We start from the raw sequence: 27,810 nt of genomic DNA on the forward strand, positions 1-27,810 counted from the left end.
TTATTGCAATTATGCTTCATTGACAAATAAGACAGAAAAATAGTCCCTTACATGTACACAATAAACACGAGGACTAAAACAATAGAAGCAGCAGACTTTCCAAATCATCAACAGGTGTGCACGTATCTTTAATAACTGAACATGTTCTGCGGCCGCTTGGTTCCCATCAGAACACAAAAAAATCAAGATTCAGTTTAAATTCATTTACAACATGCAACATTATCCCATCGACCTCTTGGTTATTATGAATAAAATATAAAATCTGCTTTAAATCAGGTTGTAAATCAGGATTATGACAAAAATTATGAAAGAGCCCTTAAGACCAAAACTGGCAATGTCTGAAAATATACAAACATTTACCATCAATAGGTATTTTACATACATTTCAAATAATAAATGTGCTTATCTAACTATGGGAGATCTTAAAAGTCTTTTCATGGTTTATCATGCTATACTTTCCAGAAGAGGGAGAGAGAGAGTGAGAGCCAGAGCGAGAGAGAGAGAGACTATAACTGCCACAGAGACACTGAGTCATCAGGCCTCTCAGTGTGTGTGTGTGTGTGTGTGTGTGTGTGGGGGTGTGTTTTTGTGTATGTGTGTTTTTGTGTGTGTGCGCCAGGGATGGAAATTAACTTTTTTGCCCACCAGCCACTGTGGCAGGTAGATTTAAAAATCTAACAGCCACTCATCTTTTTTAACAGCCACTTTTTATACGCTATATATTTTTTTGATGTATACATTTTGAACAATATAATAGTAACAATAGATAAGAAAAGTGTTTTTCATACACATCTTCTTTTCCATCAGAAGTGATTTTTACTGAGTTGAAAACGTTACACTCTTACCGATAAACAATACACAGGTATCTGCCATGTTAAGTCTTGTTTATTTCAAAGGTGTTACGATGAAAAGTTTGGGGATAATTCATCTATACAAAGTATTTTCAATAAAAAGAAAATTGACATATTAACAATAAAACAACATGCATGGCTACACCATCAGAGGTCAATTTGTTTTTTTATATTTACATGTGACTGCATACAAATGTGTCCACAGACATGGTAACTAACGTATGATAGGAAGCATTATTGGCCCGTAACACTAATATTCAGAAAAAACACTGCCTCAAAAGGCTATTGGCTTAAGCAATACAAGTAGAGGCATATACTTGAACTTTATACCCTGAACTTTTAAACGTTGCAAACGTGCAAAAACATAATTATATATTTATGTGGCATTCAGTCCAATGCTGAAAATATATCTGTGGCATTCAGCAGGCCAATGCGGTGGTAAAGTGTGTAAAGTATGACCAAGTGTTTCTTTCTGTTCAATAGTCTAGATAGAACTTTATCAATCCTCTGTAGGAGAAATGTGTTAATGTTTGTCCCTTTAAAACAATAATGGTAAAAAAATAAATACACAACTGTAACTGAGTAAGTCAAACCGTCCAAACTGAAGGCTCTACTTAACCACGCCCCCTACTCCCTTCCACCAATGCAAAGCGAACAGAACTGGGTAGGGGAGGGCATAGCCTAACTTGCTTGTGAACCATTCAGAGGAACGCAACGCAAATTCAATGTGAACATGTTTGAGGCTTTAATAAATCCCGACGATTTTGAAATTCCGCAAAACATTTTTTAAAAGTGTCTCAAAAAGAGGGCATGTCCGGTGTTGCATATTCTCGAAGAAAGTTGTCCAATCCCGGGTTGCTTTAACTCACTTCATTTATTATAAAGTCTTCGGCATGTTTCGGCATGGTAACTGGCTATGGAACGAAAGTCTAGGAATTGTGTAGAACACGTGTGAGAGATATTAACTCTAGCTACTATGGGCCACGGGCAGAGGCCCGTGACTCTTCGCGGGTGTCGCTGAAAAATCTCTGGCCCCTTCACCTAGTGTGCACAGGTAAGAGACCGTCAAGTGGGCGTGGCCTAGTGGGCGTGGTGGCTTCGGCTTCTTCAGGTGATGCCTTCAATAAGGTCTTGCTCCCCTAGTGGCTATGTATAGTACTTACGGCTTATATGTTTGGTCCTGCTTCATTGGGTCTATGTGTGGGTAGCTTAGATTCTTAAAATACGTAACACCGGGCAAAAGAGGACGTATGGTTAGGCCTACCCTACGTACGGGAAACACATTTGATTCCTACCTGTAACACTGTTAAATAGCGGCCCAAATTGGTGGGCGCTATCCTGGTAATTTCTCTGTGTGAGAAATACGTGTGGCGTGTGAGTGTGTGCATGGGTTGAATTCATGGGGCAAGCCCCAGGAATCTCTCGCTTCCGGCTTCCATGAAAGAGAACCAAACTAATTCACACCATAGCGTTCATGCAAATCTAGCATTAAAGGTTCATTCAAGGAAGTTCTCTCCAGTCACGCTGAAAGTAGTTAGCTAGTAGTAGCACTTTAATTTGCAGTGTCAGAGAATTCTGAGAAATCTGGAATGCTGATTAAATTCTCAGAATTCTGACACTGCAAATTATTGCGCGCTTCCATACCGCTCTAGATTCCCCCACCCCGACACAGATTTTTTCCTGTAGAAACCTATGGTGGAAACCAATACGCCCTCATCAACAAAATGTTTGAGTCCCTTCTGTTACGCACCTGGCCTAGAGGCGCCAGGCTACATAACAAAAAGACAGGAGACAACAGTTTCCCAATCAAAATAAATATTTAATCAAACCAAACCAATCCAAGTGCTCAACTTATAATAAAAGTATGGGATGTGGAAGTCAGTAAGTCTGTAGTGTGGAGTGTGTATGCATGAGTGGATTATAGGTGTGTGTGTTGTTTTAACATAAGTGTTGAAAGGTGTGCATGGCTGTGGAGCTGAAAAGAACAGAGAGGGAAGGACTGGGGAAGCAGACTCTTATAGGGCGTTGGCACCCGGGCCCAGGTGCACGCCAATCACTCCTAATGACCAATTAAGTAGGCCTAGGTCTCTGCTCCCCAGTCCTAGAAACAAATGGAAGACACAACATACAGGGAACCGTCACACCCCCCCCATAAAGACGGAGTCCCAAAGGGATCACCGGCAACCCATTTAACATTCGATAAATATATACTATCTACTCCCTATCATACCCAACCTCTACTCCAATGGCCGCCTGCCCACTGTCACAGGCCTTCACCCCAGCAACCGGTACCACGGAAGCACTTTAAGGGGTGCAAGACAGACAGAGGCAAAAAGGACTACTATAAACATTATTGGTTTCGCATCACCAATGTCAATGTCATGTTCGATCAAATGAGTACAACTCGGTGTATCACCAAATAAGCATGGAAACTCCTGGATTAATGCCGCCAGTTCCCTCCGGCCGGTTGCAGGTAAATGAGACAACAGTGTATCGAGGCATGCAAGCGCCTCTGAATTTTTAACACGACCATGCACCAACGCTGGATCTGGTGTACCCAACCCATCTTCTTCTACCTCCTGACTGGGAGACAAGACCGGAACTGCCATGCAAACTGCATGAGCCAAGCCAACCTCTGGCTGCACACACAACACAAGCGTCTCCGAAGTGCATGAATAATAAGGTTTAAGCAAGTTCACATGGCAAAGTTGGGTTGGTTTCCAACGGAAGTAAATCTGTGCCATCGGATTTTGAAAATAAAAAGCTATTGAACTCTAAGCACTGAATATTTATGCATTGAAATAGTGTAATTGGATTTGAATTGAACTCCTATTCAGCTTTATTTTTCAATGTTAAAAATTCAAAATCAAAGATTCAAAGTCAAAAACAAGAGGGGACGTTGATTACGTTGAAATTCAAATCCAGATATGATATTTCAATGCATAAATATTCAGTGCTTAGAATTCAATGGCTTATTATTTTCAAAACCCGATGGCACAGATTTACTTCCATACACTCCTCCAGAGCCGGCGCTGGCCGCTTCGGCGCGCTAGGCGACTCGAAATCAACTTGCGCCCTGGACAGGTGGGGGGGGGGGGGGGGGGTGCTACGTTGACGGTTTCGGGCCGCCCTGGCAATTGCTCCCGCGCCCCCTTGCTTCTCCATTCGCGTCGTACATTTTAATTTATATATTTTTAAATTAAGGGCGCCACCAGAGGGCGCCCCCAACGCATTTGTCGCCCTAGGCGGTCGCCTAGCTCGCCTATGCCGAGCGCCGGCCCTGCACTCCTCCTTCGTCATGCTTAACTGATGTTGCTATCCATTTGGATGGTACGCTGGTACGAACGACCAGCTTCAGCGAGAACGTGACGTATTTCCCTTGCTCCAGCCTTCCAGTTTGCCATTTGTGTTTCTGTCGGGCCACGAGGGGGAGTAGTAGCAGGCTAGTCATCATTAGCAACATAGCCTCTTTAGCAAACCAGCTTCAAAACAAAACTTTACATTGAATTGCACGCAAAGCAAGACCGTGCAATGCATATATTGGTGACCGGATTAAAGCAGCAATGAAATCAAGTGTGTAAGAGGTTTTAAAAACGACATTAAAACCACCAACGTGGTACAAATAGAAAGAAAATACATCTCATCCCCCATTAACTATGGGCGCAGCCATCTTCTTTGCGAGTTGTACAGCTCTGCTCGCTCTACTTTGAAAGCGACGAGATACTACGACCAAAAGGGGGCGTGCCTCAGTGAAATGCCGCAAGAAAGCTGGGAGATTTGCGACTTTACCACTTCGTAAATCCAAATGGATAGCAGCATGATCATACCTCTCTCTCGTTGGTTACACAAATCTTACCATGGACACTTCCAGAACCCCTCTCAAATTTCAGCCAACCAGACAATTCACGTCACAGTCACGTCTGTTAATTTATGAATGGAATTCTGAACGTGTCCCGCCTCCGAAATAGCCTGGCTAATAGCCATGCCGCCTTGCGTGCGATTTCATTTCGCGCTGCGAGGCAGCCTGGATTCCATGGATCCGATTTTCGCCTGAGATGGGGAACCAATCACTGGGGAGGGACGGCAAGACGATGACGACGTCTACGCGACACACCCATCGTCTTCTTCCGAATTGCGTGTGTCTCACGCCGAATGCGTGAGACTTGAGAGCTGTTACCGGCATATGGTTACCGGTATATTATCCCGGATGTTGACAGTCGCAGTTCAGCAAGAGAGGCGTAGAAGAAAAAAGGGCCCGGATGTTGACAGTAATGGTTGTGGAACTGTGCAGCGCCGCATGACAAATGTATTAAATATGCAAATTTGATCGGACCTGACTGGAAAGTATTACCCGACACAGTGGCGGGTGAAGTGACACGATTCATCCGCCACCATACAAATCCACCCGCAAATGGAGTGTGGCGGGTGTTAATTTCCATCCCTGGTGTGCGCGTGTGTGTGTGTCTGTGTGTGTGTGTGTTTTGTGTATGTTTGTATGTGTTTGTGTAAGTGCGTGTGCATGTGTGTGTTTGTGTGTGTTTCGTGGAGGGGCGCACTTTTTTTTATGACTTTTTTTTCCCACTTTTTTTTTATGAGTCCCCCCCCCTCCCCCCCATTTATTCAACTGAGGGATCAGAGAGGCCCCGGGAGGCGCACGTTGTTTTTTTTCAGCAACCGACACAGAGACGCTGAGGACCCCACTGAGGACCCCCCTGGGGTCAGCCACAGCCAGAACCCCACCACCGGGAGGAGGTCCTCCTGGGTGAAGGAGGACCAGAAGGTGTGGAGGTGTGTCAGTGTGTCTGAGGACCCTCCTCCACCTGGGGACACTCTGTAGAAGGACAGAGAGCCAGCAGGCCGGTCCAGATACACTCCTACTCTGGTGGAGCCAGCGGGGCGGAGAGGGAGGGCTGTCTGTGTACCGTTGTACCAGGCAGAGTAACGACCATCACGACAAACAAGACTCCAGGACTTATTGTTCATTCCAAGCCTGCTGTCAACACCCTGTCCTTTCCTTGTGATTCCTCTGTATGTCACTCCTATATCAACACGTCCTTTCCACTCTACCTCCCAGTAACAGCGGCCAGTCAGAGCCTCTCTACCCAACACCTGGGGCAGGGAGTGAAATCTGTCTGGGTGATCCGGATACGACTCGACCTCTCTAACCCACGTCACCTTCCTGTTGTCCTCAGACAGAGAGAGTCGTCTGTGGGCCGTGTTGGGGTCCAGTGTGAGGTCACAGGCATCTGAGGGAGAACCAGACATGATGAGCTGCTGAACCGCTCTTCATCCTCATCATCTTCATCATCAGTAGTACTGTTCTCCTGCGCTCTATGTACATATACATAGATATGAACACATACATACATATACATATGTACACATTCATAGATACACACACCTCAACAATAAGGTTATGAAAACATCAACAACAATATTATGAATACATCAACAACAGTGTTATGAATACATCAACAACAGTGTTATGAATACACTCATTCATCACTAGTACTGTTCTCCTGAACATGACATGTGGGGGGGGGGGGGGTCATGGGATGATAGTTACACTATTGCTTCAGACTCCCCCTCCCTCTCCTCAGCCCCCTCCCCCTCACCGCCCCCCGTAGCCCCCCTCCCCCTCCTAAGCCCCCTCCCCCTCACTGCCCCCCGTAGCTCCCCTCCCCCTCCTCAGCCCCCCTCCCCCTCACCGCCCCCCGTAGCCCCCCTCCCCCTCACTGCCCCCCTTAGACCCCCTCCTCACCCTCCTCCCCATCAGCCCCCCCTCACCCAGGACCGGGACCCTCAGCACCCCCCCAGCACCCCCCTCCCCCTCAACGCCCCCCCCCCCCCCCCCCTCAGTAATGTGAGGGGGGGGGGGGTGTCATGTGATGTTATAGTTACTCTTTCGTTACATTAGTTTCATTATAGTTATTTCTGGTAGGACCGATACTGGTCCCCTCCCGGGATCCGGGACGGGACAGTCCCCACTCAGCACCCCCACCGCCCCATCACCGCCCCCCTCAGCCGCCCCCCCCCCCCCTCCCCCGAGCCCAGATGTTAGCTGGGCTGATGATTACCATGATACTGTCTTATAATAATCACTACACTATTAACTATCCAATACATAATACATCAATGTAATACCTGCTGGGTTTTATACAAGCAGGTTTAATGTGATGGTCGACAGTATTAATATACGTAAGATACATGATGTCAGCCATCATCTTCATTCCCAGTAGGATGTGACCTCACCTTCTGCTGTGTGGATGGACTTTCCATCTCAATAGTGAGTGTGTGTTGCAATGAATCAAACAGACACTCACATCTCTGTGGAGCTGGTTTCAGCCTCCAGACTCCACCGTGCTCCACACTGGGGGATGGAAACAAAGTGAGAGCAGCATGTTGAAACATTCACCTTCTTCATCTGCCGTCTTATAACGTTCTACACAACATGAGTGACAGCTGCCTCTTCAAACGACTTCATCTAGCAGCAGCATGAATCCTTGTAGGAGACTTTGTCCCTGAGTGGTGAGCTGTCCTCTCCATACCTGAGAGTGTCCAGTCTCCAGCGTGGATCCTCCAGTCCAGCAGAGAGCAGCGCAGCTCCAGAGTCTCCTGGGTGATTGTAGCTCAGGTCCAGCTCTCTCAGATGGGAGGGGTTGGAGATCAGAGCTGAGGCCAGAGAAGCACAGCCTAACTGTGTGACCAGGCAGCCAGACAAGCTACACACACACACACACACACACACACACACACACACACACACACACACACACACACACACACACACACACGTAAAATCCTGTGTTTTTCCAGTCTGCCAACCACTTAGTGAACGTCCTACTCCAAACACAAGTGCCGTTGCCTTGATGACGTAAAAGGTCCTTTTATGAAGCACTTCCTGGTCCATTGAAGGGACCATATTTGTGGATGAAGAATTAGTAATTAAGATAATGAGTACTGGATATTAGGGGTGTGAACGGTTACAAAAAAATGTAAACGTTTACATGACCAGCTTTTTCGTGTACACGGTTAACCGTTTCTTTATTAATTAATGAAGCTTTAACTTTGATTTTAAAGTGGACCGCAGTCGCGCTATAGGGGGATTATTTGTTCATCAACATGGCGGATGCGCGAGCAGAATGATAGCAAAAAGAACATTTGTTTGACCGGTTGCCGTGGTTATCTCTGTGTGGTTCATTTGCAGTTGTGGTGTTAATTAGGATGTCGTCAGCTTACTGTTACATTAAACTGTAATCAGAACACGCGGTTATATGCTATCGACCCTATAGTATCGGTGGTATAAAGGCTGGGACGAATTTCAAATTATAAATATGTACACTTTATGTTGAAAGTATAGACCATCGCTATTCCCATTGAAACGAATGGTGCGGTGATTATTCTACAAAACCAGAGCTGGTAAATTGGGAAAAATGAATTAAACTGTAATCAGACAACGCGGTTATACGCTATAGACCAGTGGATCTCAACCTTTTTTGAGCAAACGCCCCCCTGACCTTACCCTGATCCTCTGGCCCACTCACACTCGTGTTATATTGCTTAAAGCTGTTATTGCATCGTTTTTCATTGATTTTGCGTTGGTCACTAATAGCAATGAAAGCCCTCTGAGTCGGTTTTGGTGAAAAAAATATACAAATATTCATGGCATGCAAATGTATCACCTCTGATTGGCTAACAGCACTGTCCATCACTGTAATAAACCTGATTAAACTTCCAGAGCGACGAGAGCGAGAGAGCGAGAGAGAGAGAGAGAGAGAGAGAGAGAGAGAGAGAGGCCACGTCTCCCGTCTTCCTTGGGCAACGCGACCGTGACCACGGCACTCCCGCGACTCCCGCCGTGCCCCGTGAACGAATGAATGAATGGCCCGGGAACCACGGGCACCTCGGCCCGGGCAACTTGGGCACCACGAAAACAGATTGCGCACAGAGGCCTAATTAGGCCTATATATTTTGTACTTGAAATGCAATGTTTTTACACCCAAAAATTTAGAAAACCATGACAGTTTAAAAAAAATCACGTTCCCAGCACCCCGCCTAGGTTGTGCGAACGCCCCCGTTGAGAAACCATGCTATAGACCCTAGAGTATCTTTGGTATAAAGGCTGAGACGAATATTGAATTATAAATATGTAAACTTTATGTTGAAAGTATGGACCGTCGCGATTCCCATTGAAATTATTATTTTTTTTTCACGGTTTTTCGCTTACTTATTTTCCCTAAATAGTTATGATTTACTAACCGGTTACACGTGTACACATGTACCCGTGCACACCCCTACTGGATATATTCAGCTTAAAACTCGTTTTGTGTGACAATTGCAAGTTTAAAATAAAAAAAATATATATCTTTCCAGAGACCCTCAAAAATGTTTCTGTTAAGGCTTTCAGGGGGTCTGAGATGTCCAACTAGGGGTAAGACCCTCCAAAGACCCCCTGTACTTCACCCTGCTCTAAACTATCACCGTCACGTATAAGGGGGACACTGGGGGGCACTATTATTATATTTTGAGCTAATTTTATTTTTATAATTGAAAGGTCAGCTGTTCGCAAACAGTGGCTGTGGACCTGCGGCGGTTATCTGTTCCCGATAGCGATCTCCTATTCTTCGCCATGGCTGTACAGATTGATGAATAGCGGGTGGCTCCATTAGAAAGGAAACGGAGGTTGGATAGTCTGATCTTGATAAAGATAATCTTATCTTTATCCGCGGATGTTTTCCGCGGACCAGGAAGTAAACACTTGGAAGAATGGAAAAAGATGAAAGATGAGTTGGACCACATCAACCGGAAATCCCTGAAGACAAAAGATATGAAAACTATTGAGACAGCAGAGAAACTGGAGAATCTGGAAAACACAAGTTCCAGAGCTCTCATGTTCACAGCTATCAAGGATTTGTTCGCTTTCTCCATGAGAGCTCTGAACCTTTGTAAAACTATTGCAGATACTAAAGATCACAAGTTCTGTCCCACAGGATTTCTCAAACTTTGAAGAGATAAAAAAGAAGCAGCTCCATGATGTAATACCTGAATTATTGAAAGCAGCTATGGCTACATTGCCTACTACAGGACAAGGCAACCCTAAAGAGACCAAAGAAGACAAACAGCTTCCTGTCAGACATACTCTCGGGGTTGAAAGGATGGCTGATGGGGTCAGTGGAGACCAAAAGGATCTAGCGCCTATCACGGATGAAGATTGGATTGCGATGAAAAGGGACGTCAAAAGAACCCTTAAAAAGGTTCCGGTGAAGAAAAAAGCTCACCTGGATGAAGCCAAAGAAGCCCTCTCCTTGAAGTACAAGGTTTCCTCGAAATCTGAAGACAGAAAGAAGTTGGATCCCAAACTAACTATCCGGGATATTCCAACTGACATAATGAGCAAAGAGAACCTTGAAGAGAAGCTCCTGGAGAAGAACGAGAATATGAAATCTATCAAGGTTGTGTTCTTTGATGACAAGCAGAGATACGCTGTAATCCAAGTCAGTGCAGAAAGCCGGGAGTCAATAAGGCGAAATGGAGACTGTGTAAACTGTCACTGTCAAGAATTCGGTCACATGGCTAACTCTAGGTACTGTAAAGACAAAGACAAAGACCCTACAAATTTCTACTGTGGGGGGAGTCACACCTCAAGGGACTTCATGAACAAGAAAGACAACAAGATCAAGAAGATGAAGTGCTCCAACTGTTGCAAGAGCAGAAATCCCTCTGAGAAGAACTCAGCAGCAACACACAAAGCCTCCGACGTCGGTTTGTGAATGTGTGCGTGAATGGTGAATGTGAGGCAATATTGTAAAGCGCTTTGGGTTGCCAATGGTTAGAAAAGCGCTATATAAATGCAGTCCATTTGTTTTGCAGTGTTTGAAAATCGTTTTGCATATTAATCTTACTTTTAGTTGCAGTATTATGTATATTATGGATTGTATTGTAATATATGTCATTAGTTCATCTAAAGCGATGTTTTGTATATAATTAGAAGTTTAAATTTAATATTATGTATATTGTGTTTTGAGGAAAGTAAATATCATAGCGAATAGGAAAACACTAAATTAGGTTTGAGGAAAAATAACCCAAATATCGACATCGGTATCGGCTGATATCGGAATCGAAAATTTAGAGTTGGACAATATCGCATATCGGATATCGGCAAAAAAGCCAATATCGGACATCCCAAGTTTAATTTTAATATTATGTATATTGTGTTTTGAGGAAAGTAAATATCATAGCGAATAGGAAAACACTTTGCGAGCACGAGAAATAAGACAGCATTTGTGTGCTTGGGGATGTCAGTTGCGTGCTGCTTCAATTTACGTGTGCACTTTATGGATGTAAATCTGTTAAATGTCTTCTGATATTGAACCTTGTTGTGTTACTGTTTGACCATTGGGTAAAACTGACCTGAGAGTTTCCAGTGTACAGTGTGGACTCCCCAGTCCAGCAGAGAGCAGCTTCACTCCTGAATCATGCAGATCATTGGTACCCAGGTCCAGCTCTCTCAGACTAGAGGAGTTGGAGCTGAGAACTGAGGCCAGAGCTTCACAGCATCTCTCTGACAGATCACAGCGCTTCAACCTTCAAACAGAATAGAGAAAACAGGTTAGGAACTGTGATTAAAATAACTTACATCTACAACTTATTACATAATGAAGAAATTGTGCTTATTCAATATGGGTGTAAAACGTATAACTATATCAAAGTTGTTGTGCAGGGGCAGCAGTAGCTCAGGAGGTAGAGCGGATTGGCTGGTAACCTGAAGGTTGCTGGTTCAATCCCCAGCTCCTCCTAGCTGAGTGTTGAGGTGTGCTTGAGCAAGGCACCTCATCCTAACTGCTTCAGATGAGCCAGCTGTCGCATTGCATGGTTGACTCCGCTGTCGGTGTGTGAATGTGTGCGTGAATGCTGAATGTGTGGCAAGATTGTAAAGCGCTTTGGGTGGCCAATGGTTAGAAAAGCGCTATATAAATGCAGTCCATTTACATTTGTTTTGCAGTGTTTCAAAATCGTTTAGTATATTAATCTTACTTTTTGTTGTAGTATTATGTATATTATGTATTGTATTGTAATATATGTCATTAGTTCATCTAAAGCGATGTTTTGTATATGATTAGAAGTAGAGATGTCCGATATTATCGGCCCACCGATATTATCGGCCCGATATTAGCATAAAAATGTAATATCTGTCAATATCGGTATCCGATTTTTTTTTTTTTTTATAGCTCAAATAAATGTTTTCAAAATTGTGCAGTACAGTGCACATTGTAATTGACTCATATTTGTGCATTTATTCAATTAAGGTTATTGAGTTTTAGTTAAAGAAACATACTGCTATGTTGCACATAGTTGTTCAGGTACAATGTTTTATCATTTGTGGAGTCAAGTTTACCCTATTTGTTGTGGGCATTGTCAAGATTATCTCAGGGAGAGTGTAATCCAAACTGTTGGACAATATCGCATATCGGATATCGGCAAAAAAGCCAATATCGGACATCCCAAGTTTAATTTTAATATTATGTATATTGTGTTTTGAGGAAAGTAAATATCATAGCGAATAGGAAAACACTTTGCGAGCACGAGAAATAAGACAGCATTTGTGTGCTTGGGGGTGTCAGTTGCGTGCTGCTTCACTTTATGTGCACACTTTTATGGTTATAAATCTGTTAAATGTCTTCTGATATTGAGCCTTGTTGTGTTACTGTTTGACCATTGGGTAAAACTGACCTGAGGGTTTCCAGTGTACAGTGTGGACTCCCCAGTCCAGCAGAGAGCAGCTTCACTCCTGAATCCTGCAGATTATTGATACTCAGGTCCAGCTCTTTCAGACTAGAGGATTTGGAGCTGAGAACTGAGACCAGAGATTCACAGGATCTCTCTGACAGATGACAGCCCAGCAGCCTTCACACAGAATAAAGAGAACAGGTTAGGAACAGTGATCAAAATAACATACATCTTTAAGTTAGTCAAGAATGAAGGAATGTTATTAGTTTAACAAACATACTAAATAATTAGATGTATAAATGTTAAATAGTTGTTTAGATGAGATTGAAAATGTTTTTTAAATGAAGACTCCTTCTATATTCTATTGTTGTGAATATTCTCTTATGAGTACTGTAATACATTACACGTTAATAGGACACCTACAGAGTTGTTTTGTATGTTATTATAACTAGTATGTTTACTCTGTTATGAGTAGAAAAGTAATACATGTAATCCATTTTTTTTTTTTTTTTTTTTTTTTTTTTTTTATAGCTCAAATAAATGTTTTCAAAATTGTGCAGTACAGTGCACATTGTAATTGACTCATATTTGTGCATTTATTCAATTAAGGTTATTGAGTTTTAGTTAAAGAAACATACTGCTATGTTGCACATAGTTGTTCAGGTACAATGTTTTATCATTTGTGGAGTCAAGTTTGCCCTATTTGTGGGCATTGTCAAGATTATCTCAGGGAGAGTGTAATCCAAACTGTTGTCTGAGACCATTAAAAAAAAAAAATAAACATGGCACTTTTCCCTTAAATTAAGTTGAAGTATTTTTCTTATTTTGCACAGACAATGTTAACATTTGGAAAGCCTTGTTGCATTCAAGAATGCATCCAGTGGGGCATCACAATAACATTAAGCATGTTGTGTTGATTCCACAACAGAAGATATGTAATGTTACCTAAATTAGGTTTGAGGAAAAATAACCCAAATATCGACATCGGTATCGGCTGATATCGGAATCGAAAATTTAGAGTTGGACAATATCGCATATCGGATATCGGCAAAAAAGCCAATATCGGACATCCCAAGTTTAATTTTAATATTATGTATATTGTGTTTTGAGGAAAGTAAATATCATAGCGAATAGGAAAACACTTTGCGAGCACGAGAAATAAGACAGCATTTGTGTGCTTGGGGGTGTCAGTTGCGTGCTGCTTCACTTTACGTGCACACTTTTATGGTTATAAATCTGTTAAATGTCTTCTGATATTGAACCTTGTTGTGTTACTGTTTGACCATTGGGTAAAACTGACCTGAGGGTTTCCAGTGTACAGTGTGGACTCCCCAGTCCAGCAGAGAGCAGCTTCACTCCTGAATCCTGCAGATTATTGGTACTCAGGTCCAGCTCTTTCAGACTAGAGGATTTGGAGCTGAGAACTGAGACCAGAGATTCACAGGATCTCTCTGACAGATCACAGCCCAGCAGCCTTCACACAGAATAAAGAGAACAGGTTAGGAACAGTGATCAAAATAACATACATCTTTAAGTTAGTCAAAAATGAAGGAATGTTATTAGTTTAACAAACATACTAAATAATTAGATGTATAAATGTTAAATAGTTGTTTAGTTGAGATTGAAAATGTTTTTTAAATGAAGACTCCTTCTATATTCTATTGTTGTGAATATTCTCTTATGAGTACTGTAATACATTACACGTTAATAGGACACCTACAGAGATGTTTTGTATGTTATTATAACTAGTATGTTTACTCTGTTATGAGTAGAAAAGTAATACATGTTGTTATGAACCTACAAAGATCTTTTTCATATAATTTTAACCTTATATTCCAGTTGCAATTATATTGTGTAGTGTGTATTGTAATACATGTTATTATTGAACCTACAGAGATGTTTTGGAGGCTTTGACCACTGGCAGCAGCCTCAGAAGACCTTCTTCTGATGCAGAGTATTTTTTCAGGTCAAACACGTCCAGCTCCTCTTCTGATGTCAGTAGGATGAAGGCCAGAGCTGACCACTGAGCAGGAGAGAGAGATTCTCCGGAGAGACTTCCTGATGTCAGGTACTGTTGGATCTCCTTCACTAGAGAACAGTCGTTCAGCTCATTCAGACAGTGGAACAGATTGATGCTTCTCTCTGGAGATAGATCTCCTTCTATCTTCTCCTTGATGTAAGACACTGTTCCCTCATTGATCTGTGACACTGTTCCCTCATTGGTGTGTGAGCTACTTCCTGTCATTCGCAGCAGACCTGTTTTAATCTGAGTGGTCAGTGATCTTTTTTTCTGTTCCAGCAGACCTCGTAGGACAATCTGATTGGTCTCCAGAGAGAGGCCCAGGAGGAAGCGGAGGAACAAGTCCAGGTGTCCGTTCTCACTCTGTAAGGCCTTGTCCACAGCACTCTGGTAGAAGAGGAGTTTATCTTTCCTCGATGTTGGTGGTTCTTCTGAGAGCAGATTGACACCAGTATCGATGAAGGACAGAAAGACATAAAGGGCAGCCAGAAACTCCTGGATGCTCAGATGGACAAAGCAGAAAACCTTGTCCTGGTACAGCCCATACTCCTCTTTAAAGATCTGGGTGAACACTCCTGAGTACACTGAGGCTGCTCTGATATTGATGTCACACTCTGCCATATCTTCCTCGTAAAAGATCAGGTTGCCTTTCTCCAGCTGGTTAAAAGCCAGTTTTCCCAGAGAAACAATGATCTTCCTGTTCTCTGAACTCCAGTGTGGATCTATTTCAGATCTCCCATGGTACTTCCTGTCCCCGTGTATGGACTGAACCCTCAGGAAGTGGCTGTACATCTGAGTCACGGTCTTGGGCATCTCTTCGATCTGGGATTTTTTGAAGATGTCCTCCAGAACTGAAGCAGTGATCCAACAGAAGACTGGGATGTGACACATGATGTGGAGGCTTCGTGATTTCTTGACGTGGGAGATGATTGTGCTGGCCATCGTCTCCTCTTTGAATCTCTTCCTGAAGTACTCCTCCTTTTGTTGGTCCGTGAACCCCCTCACCTCTGTCACCATGTCAACACACTCAGCAGGGATCTGATTGGCTGCCGCAGGGCGTGTGGTTATCCAAATGCGAGCAGAGGGAAGCAGGTCGCCCCTGATGAGGTTGGTCAGCAGCACGTCCACCGAGTTTGACTTTGTAACATCAGTCCAGATTGGGTTGTTCTGGAAGTCCAGAGGAAGTCGACACTCATCCAGACCATCCAAGATGAAGACAACTTGGAACCGGTCGAATCTGCAGATTCCTGCTTCTTTGGTCTGAATAAAGAGGTGATGAAGAAGTTCCACCAAGCTAAACTCTTTCCCTTTCAGTAAATTCAGCTCTCTGAAAGTGAGGAGAAATGTGAAGTGTATGTCCTGGTTGGTTTTGCTTTCAGCCCAGCCCAGAGTGAACTTGTGTGTTAAGACGGTTTTACCAATGCCGGCCACTCCAGTTGTCATTATCGTCCTGATTGGTCGAACGTGTCCAGGTAAGGGTTTAAAGATGTCCTCACATCTGATTGGTGTTTCTTCCTTGACTGGTTTCCTGGAAGCTGTTTCAATCAGTCTGACCTCATGTTCCTTGTTGACCTCTCCACTGCCTCCCTCTGTGATGAAGATCTCTGTGTGGAAGTCGTTCAGATCTATTCGCTTTCCTGCTTTAGCGATTCCCTCAAACACACACCTGAACTTCTTCTTCAAATTGGACTTAATTTTATGTTGGCACTCGACAGCAGCAGATCCTAAATGAGAAAAGAACAGATGACATCAGTTAGTGGATGTCATCAGACGCAATCACAAAGTCGCTTACGACGGCAAACAAAAACACAAGACCACAACCCCGACGACGGCAAGACAGACGTCGATTACAGCCGACGTCCGTCTATACTAGGCCTGCAGCGGATTCGAATTGTATCCGAATCCGTTCGGTTCGTTTACCACAGTTCGGAGCATTATGGAGATCCGCGGATTTCGGTTTCATGAAGGCATTGCCTTATGTAGCGTATTTTGCCTACTGTAGCCTACGTCCGATACAAAAGGGTGTTTAGGACCCAGCGGAATGCATTCTCTCCAGTGCTGCCCGAGCCAATGAGACTTTTCCCGCCCCTCCCTTCAGTAACTCTCCAGTGCGATAGCTGTAATAGGTTGTTTTCTGAAGTTCAAGCGCACGATTCCTAGATTTAAAGAAAGTAATTGATACAATTATATTCTAAATATACGGGAGATAAATACAAACGGGTGATAAGCGGGATAACGGCCTTCGAGGTCGACCGGATCGATGGAAATAATGGACAGGTAGAGGCAACTCTGGCTTCATGCTGCGCTCGTCGCCAGAGTTCTAAGCCTCGTCGGCCGTTATCCCTTACATGTGTCAGTGCACCATGTTTTCAAATGCATTTAGGGGAACATTTATTGCACAAAAAAGCCTTGCAAGTTGTCTGATTGCAGTCAATTAACACATTGCAAATAGCCTGTGGGTCTCATTCATTTTTGTGCTTCTCCCCCAAACCCTCTGTCAAAAAAAAGTCTGCCTTTTTACTACCACGGACATGATCCTAATCCGAACCGTATCCGAAACCGAGGCCCAAAACGGTTATCTGAACCGAACCGTGGACACACTGATCCGTTTCACCCCTAGTCTATACTATCTAGTATATTTATTTTATTCGTTGAAAGTTTTATAGAAATTAAAGAACAGCTGGATACATATTTATTTGTATATTATTTTCAATTTTAACATTTTCAATTTTTCAATTTTAACTGTTTGTGTACTGTGTAGTATAAGAATTTTGAAAACTCATTTAACGTGTTTATTTTTTGAAATGCCGAATAAATGCATTTTATTTTCAAACTCAAGAATAATCGTCCAAAAAAATGTGATTCTCATTTTTTCCAAAATTGAGCAACCCTGTCAAGGAGTATTATTTGCACAGCAATATGATTGGTCTAATGATAGTAATAATGATAGTGAATCAGTGTAAAGTGATGTGCTATGCTGATACAACAAGACAGGGTTTCATTACTTCCACTGTTGTTCTGCGGTTGGTCAGCAGTATAATGTTTAACATTAATGTGGCTTCATAACTTTTGGTTGGGGAAGCTGGTCGTGACAAAGACTGCATGTTACAGATTCAAAATGTTCAGGACTTTTCGTTTTTACCAAAGCGATATGATTGGTCTAATGATAATAATGACAATGAATTGGTGTAAAATGACATGCTGATATAACAAGATAGTGCTGCATCTCTTCCACAGAGTTATTCTGCTGTTGATCTGCAGTTTATGTTTAATATTATTAATAATAATAATAATAATTACATTGAATAACACTTTATTTCAAGGCTCCTTTCATGACACCCAAGGTCGCCTTACAATTCATAAAACAATCTAGGGTCAAAACAAGCGAGAGCTGCATCGCCAACAGCATGATCAAAACAAGACATAAGACCCAAGTAGGAGGGGGTAAGAACAGCAGTGAGGAGACCCAGGTAGGAGGGGGTAAGAACAGTGAGGAGACCCAGGTAGGAGGGGGTAAGAACAGTGAGGAGACCCAGGTAGGAGGGGGTAAGAACAGTAGCACAACGGGGATACGAGGGGAACCCACGGTAGGGGGTCATTACAGCGAGAAGGCCAGTGGGAACACATGTGTTTTGAGGAGGGATTTCAATGTTGTCAGGGTGTTTCTTTCAGTTCAGCTCAGAGCCCTAGCACCCACGCTGCTACGAGCCCTAGCACCCACGGTGCTGAGAGCCCTAGCACCCACGGTGCTGAGACCCCTAGCACCCACGCTGCTACGAGCCCTAGCACCCACGGTGCTGAGAGCCCTAGCATCCACGGTGCTGAGGCGGGAGGTCGGGACAGTGAAGACCAGCTGAGGATGATGAAGGGAGCGGCAGGGCCTGTCCTCCTGGAGGAGGTCGGGGAGATAAGTGGGGGCCACGTTGTGGAGGGCTTTGTCGGTGAGCAGAAGGGTTCTAAGGTCAATCCGGTGTTGGACAGGGATCCAGTGTAGTTGGACGAGAACGGGGGTGATGTGGTCGGATTAGTGGGTGCTGGTAATGATGATGTTTAACATTCTTTAACCTGAGACCCCCACCATTACCCTACATATCCGGATCAAACCATTTAACCTGATACCCCACAACAACCCTACATACTGGATCAAACCATTTAACCCCAAAGAGGAAAGATTGACTCCACATTGAAGTTTGAAATGTAAAAGTCTCACATTATGTCATTAAGTCTGAACAGAACAAATAATAATCTCCTACTACTCATCAAAAAGTGTATTTCTTCTCTGTTTTCAAGATAAGAGTCTCACTAACCGCTCGATAGTTTGTCGGCCAGTCCCTTCTGGTTCATCTCCATCAGGCAGAGCATTGTGATGTCCACCACTCCCTCTATGGCGCGCCTCCTCTGCTCCTTCTTCTTACCATCCACCTCCTCCTCCTCCACTCTCTGACCCTCTGAGCATTGTGGGTAATCTGAGAAGAGATCCCTCCAGAGCTTCTTCAGCTCCTTGTCTAGGAAAGCGTGTGCGTTCTCCTCAGCCCTCTGAAACAGAACAAACATCAAGGAGAACTTTACTCTGAACTCACTGAGGACATCAGAAGCATCTTTCCTGGATTCACGTCCCGCTGGACAAGAGATGCTTTCTAATGTTCATGGTGAGCTGAAGTCAAACGTCTCAGTGGATATGTACACACCTTGATCAGCTCTGTTTGATGCTGCCGTAGAGACTGAGCACTGGTAACCTTTGACCTCTTCTGGAGTCTGTGGGTAACACACACACACACACACACACACACACACACACACACACACACACACACACACACACACACTTACATTTTTCCTGCCTTGAAAACATCAGTACCAGTAAAGTCTGTTAACAAGAGTCTGCTCTCTCCTGCTGGACTCTTCTAGAAAACAAGAACCAGGATTTATGGATGTTTGATAGAAGCTGTACCTTTATAATATATGATGAATCCTCACCTTGTCTCAATAGACTGATTTCCATCTTTAAAGTTAACAGGTTGTTCCAAAGAGCGGTCACTCTTCATGGAGACACAGCGGGGTCCAGGGGAGTCTGCTTTCTCCTGCTGGACTCTTCTAGAAAAACAAGAACCAGGATTTCTGGAAGTTTGATAGAAGCTGTACCTATATAATCTGTAGGGCTGTCAAGTTCTGGTTGGTTGGTTGACCGATATACACTTGTTGGACCAAATTCTTTGGTCGGACAATGACTGGTGTTCCTTTCATAAGAACAAAGAGCTTCTTAATCAATTATTTGTTGGGCCGGGAGGGACAAATGCAGACCGAAGTGTTTTATATTTGAGTGACGGGCTATATTGTGTTAGAAATAACATTAATTATGAATAGAAATAAGGTTGAAGGCTCCATAGTTTCTGTTTTAATAATCAGATGGTTTAATAAACGATATGACTTATAAGACAAGAGGTCAAACCCTCAGGTTTCTCAACGTTGAACTGGCCCATAAGGAAGTATGGTAGAAATTAACCTTACATTTTATGTTAAACTATGATTATTATTAGGCCTACATATCATATAGATACTTGAATGGTGGAAGATGGCTGATCACCTTTCCCCTATATGTTAGCTGTTATGTGCCGCCAGTGAGTGGGTTCACACTATTCTTATCTGATGTACTCTCTGAAGAACATGCTGATATGCACACCTGTACATCATCTATCTGTTTGCATAGAGGTTAATATACGCTCAAAAGGCACAGTTGTGAACTAGAAAACATGAGAATATGCTGACATTCACACATGTACATCCTCTAGTCTACCTGTTTGCAGAGAGGTTAATAAATGTTCAAAGATACAGTATGACCCAAAAAAAAACATGTTATGCAAAACAATATTTCATGTAAGTCCAACTTTGTATTATGTAATGATTGGGGATATAAGGAGCAGGACGAGAATCATTCTGGAGTGTCTTTGCAAACCTCACTCGGCGTTGTCGTTGCTTGCTCACGGGTAGCAATAAAGTCTCTGTCAATACTTGATCTGGACTCTCCGATTCCTCATGTTTTTAGTTAGTTGAAGTGAATTAGATAAGGCGTTAATAGATTCCACGACAGAAGACCGCTAGTCCTAACAAACTCAACCTTTACTCCGTACAACTCATTGAGTCCAACAAAGTCATCGATCTGGCAGCATTTGGTTAAAAAGGACGACAAAAAAGCATGCAAAGTGTAGAGTAAGTTTGTGGGCAGATCAGCTAAAATGGTACGGCATGAGTACTTTTTTCTTAATATGTCTGTTATTCTTCATCTCCCTTCGTGTTTAACGCTCGCTAGGCTTTGAGTGGGAACCAGTGTTGTTTTTGGCAGGCATTTTAGATTTAGTTTTAGTCTTAGTCTTTTTGACGAAATGGTGACGTTCGTCTTAGTCTCATTTTCGTCATGGAAAAAAGGGGTCTGACGACGTCATTTTCGTTTTCGTCTTGCCTGACGAAAACAACACTGGTGGGAACACATCAGAATTGGCTTCTTGGCACGAATCCCAGCAGCATCCAGTGGGCCCCGTTATATTACACACAGATAAAAGATATAATCAATTCTTCGGTGGTGTCGTCTATAAACGACGCTGCCCGACGCTCCGTGGCTCGTCCGCTGTCTGCTTCATATTGAAGCTCTGCTTTAACCGAGTCGACTTGGACCGAGAGGGGGTCTGAAACCCACTGCCCTTCTCCAAACAGCCCTTATGTGATATTGAGGCTAGCAGGCAGAGTACAACGCACTGTGGTAGATTATGTTGATCCAGAGATAACGTGCACAATATTTTATAATCATCTTTTCACCGTCGACCGATCAATTGGTCAGAGTTGGTTGAATTTAAGACTACAGCCCGAATCATCATCTCTAATCAATGCTTAACTTTTCTCAATGGACTGATTTCCATATTTAAAGTTAACAGGTTGTTCCATAGAGCGGTCACTCTTCATGGAGACACAGCTGGGTCCAGGGGAGTCTGCTCTCTGCTTCTGGACTCTTCTAGAAAAACCAGAACCAGGATTTATGGACGTTCGATAGATGCTGTATTTTAATAATCTCTGATAAATCTTCACCTCTTCTCAATAAACTGATTTCCATCTTGAAATAGCACAGGAGGATGATCCATAGACCAGCCACTCTTCATGGAGGCACAGCTGGGTCCAGGGGAGTCTGCTCTCTCCTGCTTCTCTGGGCTTCAACAAACACACACACACACACACACACACACACACACACACACACACACACACACACACACACACACACACACAAACAAACACAGCTTTTACTCAGGCTAATGATGGGGTCATGATGCATCCTTGCTGAGCTCTGAGATGGACAACAGTCACAGACAGAGAGATCCTCTTCTTACCTCTTAGCTTTGTTCCGGCGGCCATGTTCCCCAGACAGAGTGGTCTTAGAGGTAGGACCCCCATCCTCTCTCTCCTCATCCATAGTAGACTGGAGACCTGGACGCAATCACAACTCATCCATCACTTCAATTGCCTTCTGAACTTTAGCTGTTTATTGAGAGAGAAGATCACTGTGACTGTGTCACACTAAAGCATTATGGACGTCATAGACCATCGATATGAACCCCACAACATAACCACACTGCCCTCACTACAGTACAGATGTGTACAGCAGATGACGGATGAATAATTAAACACCTTGGAGACTCTAACTGTGCTTAAACTACAACACAAAAAAGATATACAATAGACTTAAAAATCGCCGCGCGACACGGTTTCAGACGGGAAGGGACTAGTGTTGCTTTCGTCAACGAAAATTATGACTAAATATCGTCGTCAACGACCCTTTATCACTTGAGGAAAACGAGACGAGACGCAACCTAAATGATGGTCATGTGACAATAACTATAATTAAATACACAATGCAATATTGTTGACGAATAAAAACGAGACTAAATGTGTTTTACAAAACGGAAAATTACTTATTTTATTTATTTCTGGGGCTGTATCGGGTTACGTTACTTCCTGAATCCCCGCTCGTCGCGGCAGTATTTAGATTCACACGACGCAGCTGTGGTGGTAGTGTTAATGAAAACTTAAGGCCCTGTCCACACTAATCCGGTTAAATATAAAAACGTACAACTTGTAACTGAAGATACATAGAACATTGCATAGAGAAATTATCATTTCCATTTCACCTGGCATTTTTTTTTAGACAAGCGCAAGCTTGTGGCAGCGTCATGGCAGTGTCATGGCAACCAAAAGCCATCGTATCTGAAAGCCTCCGTCTACCCTGACCACACTACAACACGAACCAAGCGTTTTTATATTCATCCACTTCAGCAATCTTTTTTGAAAAGTATCCTTTTTAGTGTCGGAATTCGCTGTTCTAATGTGGACGGTTTGTTGGTAAAATAAATACGTTGTAAATTCATATCCGAGTGTCTTCCGTGTCTGGAATGGGTGTATTCTTGAGTGTATAAGGTAACAATAATATAATAATAAGATTACCTTGTTTGAATTGTGAAATGGGTTTGGCAAAAATAAAATGTTGGTTATGTCCAGTGTTGTTTTTGGCAGGCATTTTAGATTTAGTTTTAGTCTTAGTCTTTTTGACGAAATGCTTCTTAGTTTTAGTCCCATTTTAGTCATTTCTATCTTTGAAAGTTTTAGTCTAGTTTTAGTCTGACGAAAACTCAAAAGGTTTTAGTCTAGTTTTAGTCCGACGAAAACTCCAAAGGTTTTAGTCTAGTTTTGGTCCGCTGCTAGCACCGCTGCTAGCAACGCTGCTGCTGCCATGGTGTGTGTGTGTGTGTGTGCCTCGTCCACCAGCCTCTCTCTGTAGTGTATGAGTGTGTGTGTGCCTCGTCTACCAGCCTCTCTCTGTAGTGTATGGGTGTGTTCGAAACCGCGTACTTGCTTACTACTCCTACTAACTATGACGTCAAATTGAGTATGCAGAACGTAGTAAGCGAGTTTTAGGTAAGCGAGTAGTATCCGAATGTCTTCTACTTCCGGAAAGATTTTGAGTAAGCATCGCCAGCTTACTAGACGTACCCAACTGCCCCAGAATGCACTGCGTCTATTCAAAAGAACAGTGGAAGCAATGGCGCTAAACGGGGAGCCGCAGCAGCAGTGCTTTTAATAATTGTTTAACTATTGTTTTAACATATCACCGCAAATCCTTAGGTTGAAGGTGTACTGTGACGTTAAATGTGACGTTTATATATTTATTTATAATGTTTATTAACGGCGCCCGGCCGGTAGGTTATTGACACGTCATGTGATTCACGTCATCTGAGGTGGTTAAGTAAGGACGGTCTTCTGAACGTCGATTACTCAAATGGATTACTCAATCATTATTTAAGGATTCGAGAAGTAAGCCAAATATTTAGTAGGTAGTAAGCAGTAAGCAAGTACGCGGTTTCGAACACACCCTATGAGTGTGTGTGTGCCGTGTGCGTGCAGGCGCAGCTGCGCGCGAGCGAGGCTTTTAGTGTGTGATGGGGGCGTGACTGTTAGGACAAGCAGCTGGCTCCATTTCTGATGTCTGAGCTCTTGATTGACATTGCACGCATATTATAGTTGGCGGGAAAAAAGCATGTTTTGAAACTTTGTTCGTCCACTCACTAACAATTTAGTCTCGTCTAGTTCTCGTCTGACGAAAATGTCTACATTTTTCGTCACATTTTAGTCTTTATATGGCTTTGGTGACGTTCGTCTTAGTCTCATTTTCGTCATGGAAAAAAGGGGTCTGACGACGTCATTTTCGTTTTCGTCTTGCCTGACGAAAACAACACTGGTTATGTCAATACTTCTAGGTAGGTAGCCTATACTATATTGACTGAGTTAAATAGAATTGCATTACAAAAAAGTGACTAATACAATTTGCTGTGACTTAAACTAGACTAAAATAGACATGGATAATTCTGACTAAAATAAGACTAAAAGGCTCAGACCTTTAGTCGACTGAAACTTGACCAGACTGAAAAGAGTATGAACTTGACTAGAACTAATAAAAACTCAAATGACAGCTTGAAGTAAAGACTAGACTACAACTAAAACAGGCCGCCAAAAACAACATTAGAAGGGACCCTTTTCAATGTTGCTTTAAACAGGCATGTTGCGACAACGACTGCGATATTCTTTATAGGTCCATGAATGCGAGGCGTGGTATTTCAGGCCAACTGGTAATAGGGTGTGTCATGGCTTTCACATATAAACCATAAAGCCTATGGGCGCCTCGAGACTCGGGACGGACTTGTCAACGCGCTGCGGCATCACTTACTTGAGTTTTGACTGAAGATCGGCAGGTTGTAGTGGGTGCATGCGTGAATGAATGAACGTGTTTGTTTGTGTGTGTGTGTGTGTGTGTGTGTGTGTGTGTGTGTGTGTGTGTGTGTGTGTGTGTGTGTGTGTGTGTGTGTGTGTGCGTGTGTGTGTTGCGCTTATTCGCTTCAAATACTTTCTTTTCTTTTCAAAACTCGGGAATTAATACACCGCGGTACAGAACGGTTGAAAACAATGTTGGCGTCTCCTGTGGCCTTGCACACCTGCGTTATATTACTTATTATGACTTTGGCAGTAATGTTGCACCATGCACGCAAGTGTAAACACGAGCAGCATAGCTGCGTGGCCGCCTGCTTTCAGCGGGTAATTAATATTATTTGTAATTATTTTTATTTTTTATTTTTCAAAGGTTTTAGTCTAGTTTTGGTCCGCTGCTAGCACCGCTGCTAGCAACGCTGCTGCTGCCATGGTGTGTGTGTGTGTGTGCCTCGTCCACCAGCCTCTCTCTGTAGTGTATGAGTGTGTGTGTGCCTCGTCTACCAGCCTCTCTCTGTAGTGTATGGGTGTGTTCGAAACCGCGTACTTGCTTACTACTCCTACTAACTATGACGTCAAATTGAGTATGCAGAACGTAGTAAGCGAGTTTTCATGGACCTATATTCTTTATAGGTCCATGAATGCGAGGCGTGGTATTTCAGGCCAACTGGTAATAGGGTGTGTCATGGCTTTCACATATAAACCATAAAGCCTATGGGCGCCTCGAGACTCGGGACGGACTTGTCAACGCGCTGCGGCATCACTTACTTGAGTTTTGACTGAAGATCGGCAGGTTGTAGTGGGTGCATGCGTGAATGAATGAACGTGTTTGTTTGTGTGTGTGTGTGTGTGTGTGTGTGTGTGTGTGTGTGGTGTGTGTGTGTGGTGTGTGTGTGTGTGTGTGTGTGTGTGTGCGTGTGTGTGTTGCGCTTATTCGCTTCAAATACTTTCTTTTCTTTTCAAAACTCGGGAATTAATACACCGCGGTACAGAGCGGTTGAAAACAATGTTGGCGTCTCCTGTGGCCTTGCACACCTGCGTTATATTACTTATTATGACTTTGGCAGTAATGTTGCACCATGCACGCAAGTGTAAACACGAGCAGCATAGCTGCGTGGCCGCCTGCTTTCAGCGGGTAATTAATATTATTTGTAATTATTTTTATTTTTTCAGTCAGTCACAGCACTCACAGCAGCCTTTCCTCTTGGGGTAAGTTGAGTAATTTAATGTCAACTGTAAATTTTGCACATCAAGTAGGCTAGCAAACACCGTTGCCATTCAACTCAGTGTCCGCTGACTTTTTGCTTAATGTGAAACTCATAACAAGTCGTGCATGTATGCAAGTGTGTGCGGTTTCGTTTTTTTAAAGGTCCCATGACATGCTATTTTATGTATTCTTTAATATAGGTATTAGTGGGCAACTAACACAGTATTCAAAGACGTTCCCGAAATTCTGCCGTGGTGCAGAGTTACAGCCACTCCGAGCCAGTCGCACATTGAGCTTCCCCCAAATGCGCTGTTTTGGTGTCTCTAGCTACAATGCAAATGAGGAGGAGCGAGGCGGGTCAAGGAGGAGGGTGGGGGTGTGGCCCTGAGCAGCTTGCAGCCACGGTACCATGCGCTCTGTTTACAGTGGATGTATCGCAAGGCGAGGCGCATACAGCCTTTAGCCGTGTTCTGTAAATATTCTAGAACACACGGGAGTCCTGGAGCTCTATATCTAAATATTATCATATAGCCTACACAGATATCTATATCATATAATGCATATTATCACGGCCAAAAGCTGTGAGCCGATATTCCGACGTTCCTGGTTCTTCAACGTCCACATCAATGTGAATACACACACTGTAACGCAAGTGTTTCTTGTCGGTTCTTTGACGTGTCTTGTATTTCCACAACGAGACTGTCGTGGGGGTTATCTGAGCCATGGTTGAGAAGGAATTGGGGGAAAGGAACTTTGGTTTGACTCGCTGAAGTAGGCTACATGAACTGCGACATGCCGCGAGGCACCATCGCCCGGCAGCGGGCAGCCGGCAGCTATGATATTATTTAGATATAGAGCTCCAGGACTGTAACGCAAGTGTTGTACACTTCCTTGTTATTTGGATAACCGTTAGTTGGTGTGATGGCGCATAACGCGTCGGACTCTCGTCTCTGGTATTTCTACAACGAGACTCGTATTGGGGGTTATCTCAGCCAAAGTTGAGAATGAATTGGGGGGAAGGAACTTTGGCTTTGACTCCCTCAAGAACATGAACCACGACATGGAGGAGAAAGGGATTGTTGGCGGCGAATGTCTCCCCCTTGAGCCCCGCTGAGGGACCACCGCCGGAGGCGGAGGTGCCTAAGCGCTGCCCGGCAAAGATCCCTTTCTCCTCCTTGTCGTGGTTCATGTTCTTGACTTGAGGGAGTCGAAGCCAAAGTTCTTTCCCCCCCAATTCATTCTCAACCTTGGCTGAGATAACCCCCAATACGAGTCTCGTTGTAGAAATACCAGAGACGGGAGTCCGACGCGTTATGCGCCAAATAACAAGGAAGTGTACAACACTTGCGTTACAGTCCTGGAGCTCTATATCTAAATAATATCATATAATACATAGATATCTATATCATATAATATATTGTGTGCGCCTCCAGACGATATTATGAATCACAAACGACTTTGTCGGGTTCTGCGACGTCTCTGGTTCTTCCACTTTCACATCAACCTGAAGTCGACTGAACCGCGCGCTGCCTGCTGCCAGCTGCCCGCTGCCGGGCGATGGTGCCTCGCGGCAACCGGCGGCATGTCGCAGTTCATGTACTTCAGCGAGTCAAACCAAAGTTCCTTTCCCCCAATTCCTTCTCAAACATGGCTCAGATAACCCCCACGACAGTCTCGTTGTGGAAATACAAGACACGTCAAAG

The 27,810-nt window shown here is 43.5% G+C and overlaps 1 protein-coding gene and 1 long non-coding RNA gene across 2 annotated transcripts; both read right to left on the reverse strand.

Moving 5' to 3' along the window:
* Positions 1-5,322: 5,322 nt before the first annotated feature.
* LOC115539135 (NLR family CARD domain-containing protein 3-like) lies at positions 5,323-19,117 on the reverse strand. The gene is made up of 6 exons (XM_030350314.1): positions 18,906-19,117; positions 14,883-16,322; positions 14,471-14,834; positions 13,879-14,052; positions 12,557-12,755; positions 5,323-6,122 (listed from the first exon to the last, which is right to left on the reverse strand). Exons 1-6 carry the CDS (start codon positions 18,958-18,960, stop codon positions 5,484-5,486), a joined length of 2,871 nt encoding a protein of 956 aa, XP_030206174.1. The 5' UTR covers positions 18,961-19,117; the 3' UTR covers positions 5,323-5,483.
* A 2,044-nt stretch (positions 19,118-21,161) lies between these two features.
* LOC115539136 (uncharacterized) lies at positions 21,162-22,023 on the reverse strand. Its single transcript, XR_003975725.1, has 3 exons — positions 21,975-22,023; positions 21,676-21,795; positions 21,162-21,601 (listed from the first exon to the last, which is right to left on the reverse strand). It is a non-coding gene; the product is annotated as an uncharacterized LOC115539136 (long non-coding RNA).
* Between the last annotated feature and the right edge of the window lie 5,787 nt (positions 22,024-27,810).

Source organism: Gadus morhua, unplaced genomic scaffold (assembly GCF_902167405.1).
Source record: "Gadus morhua unplaced genomic scaffold, gadMor3.0, whole genome shotgun sequence".
Classification (NCBI taxonomy): Eukaryota; Metazoa; Chordata; class Actinopteri; order Gadiformes; family Gadidae; genus Gadus; species Gadus morhua.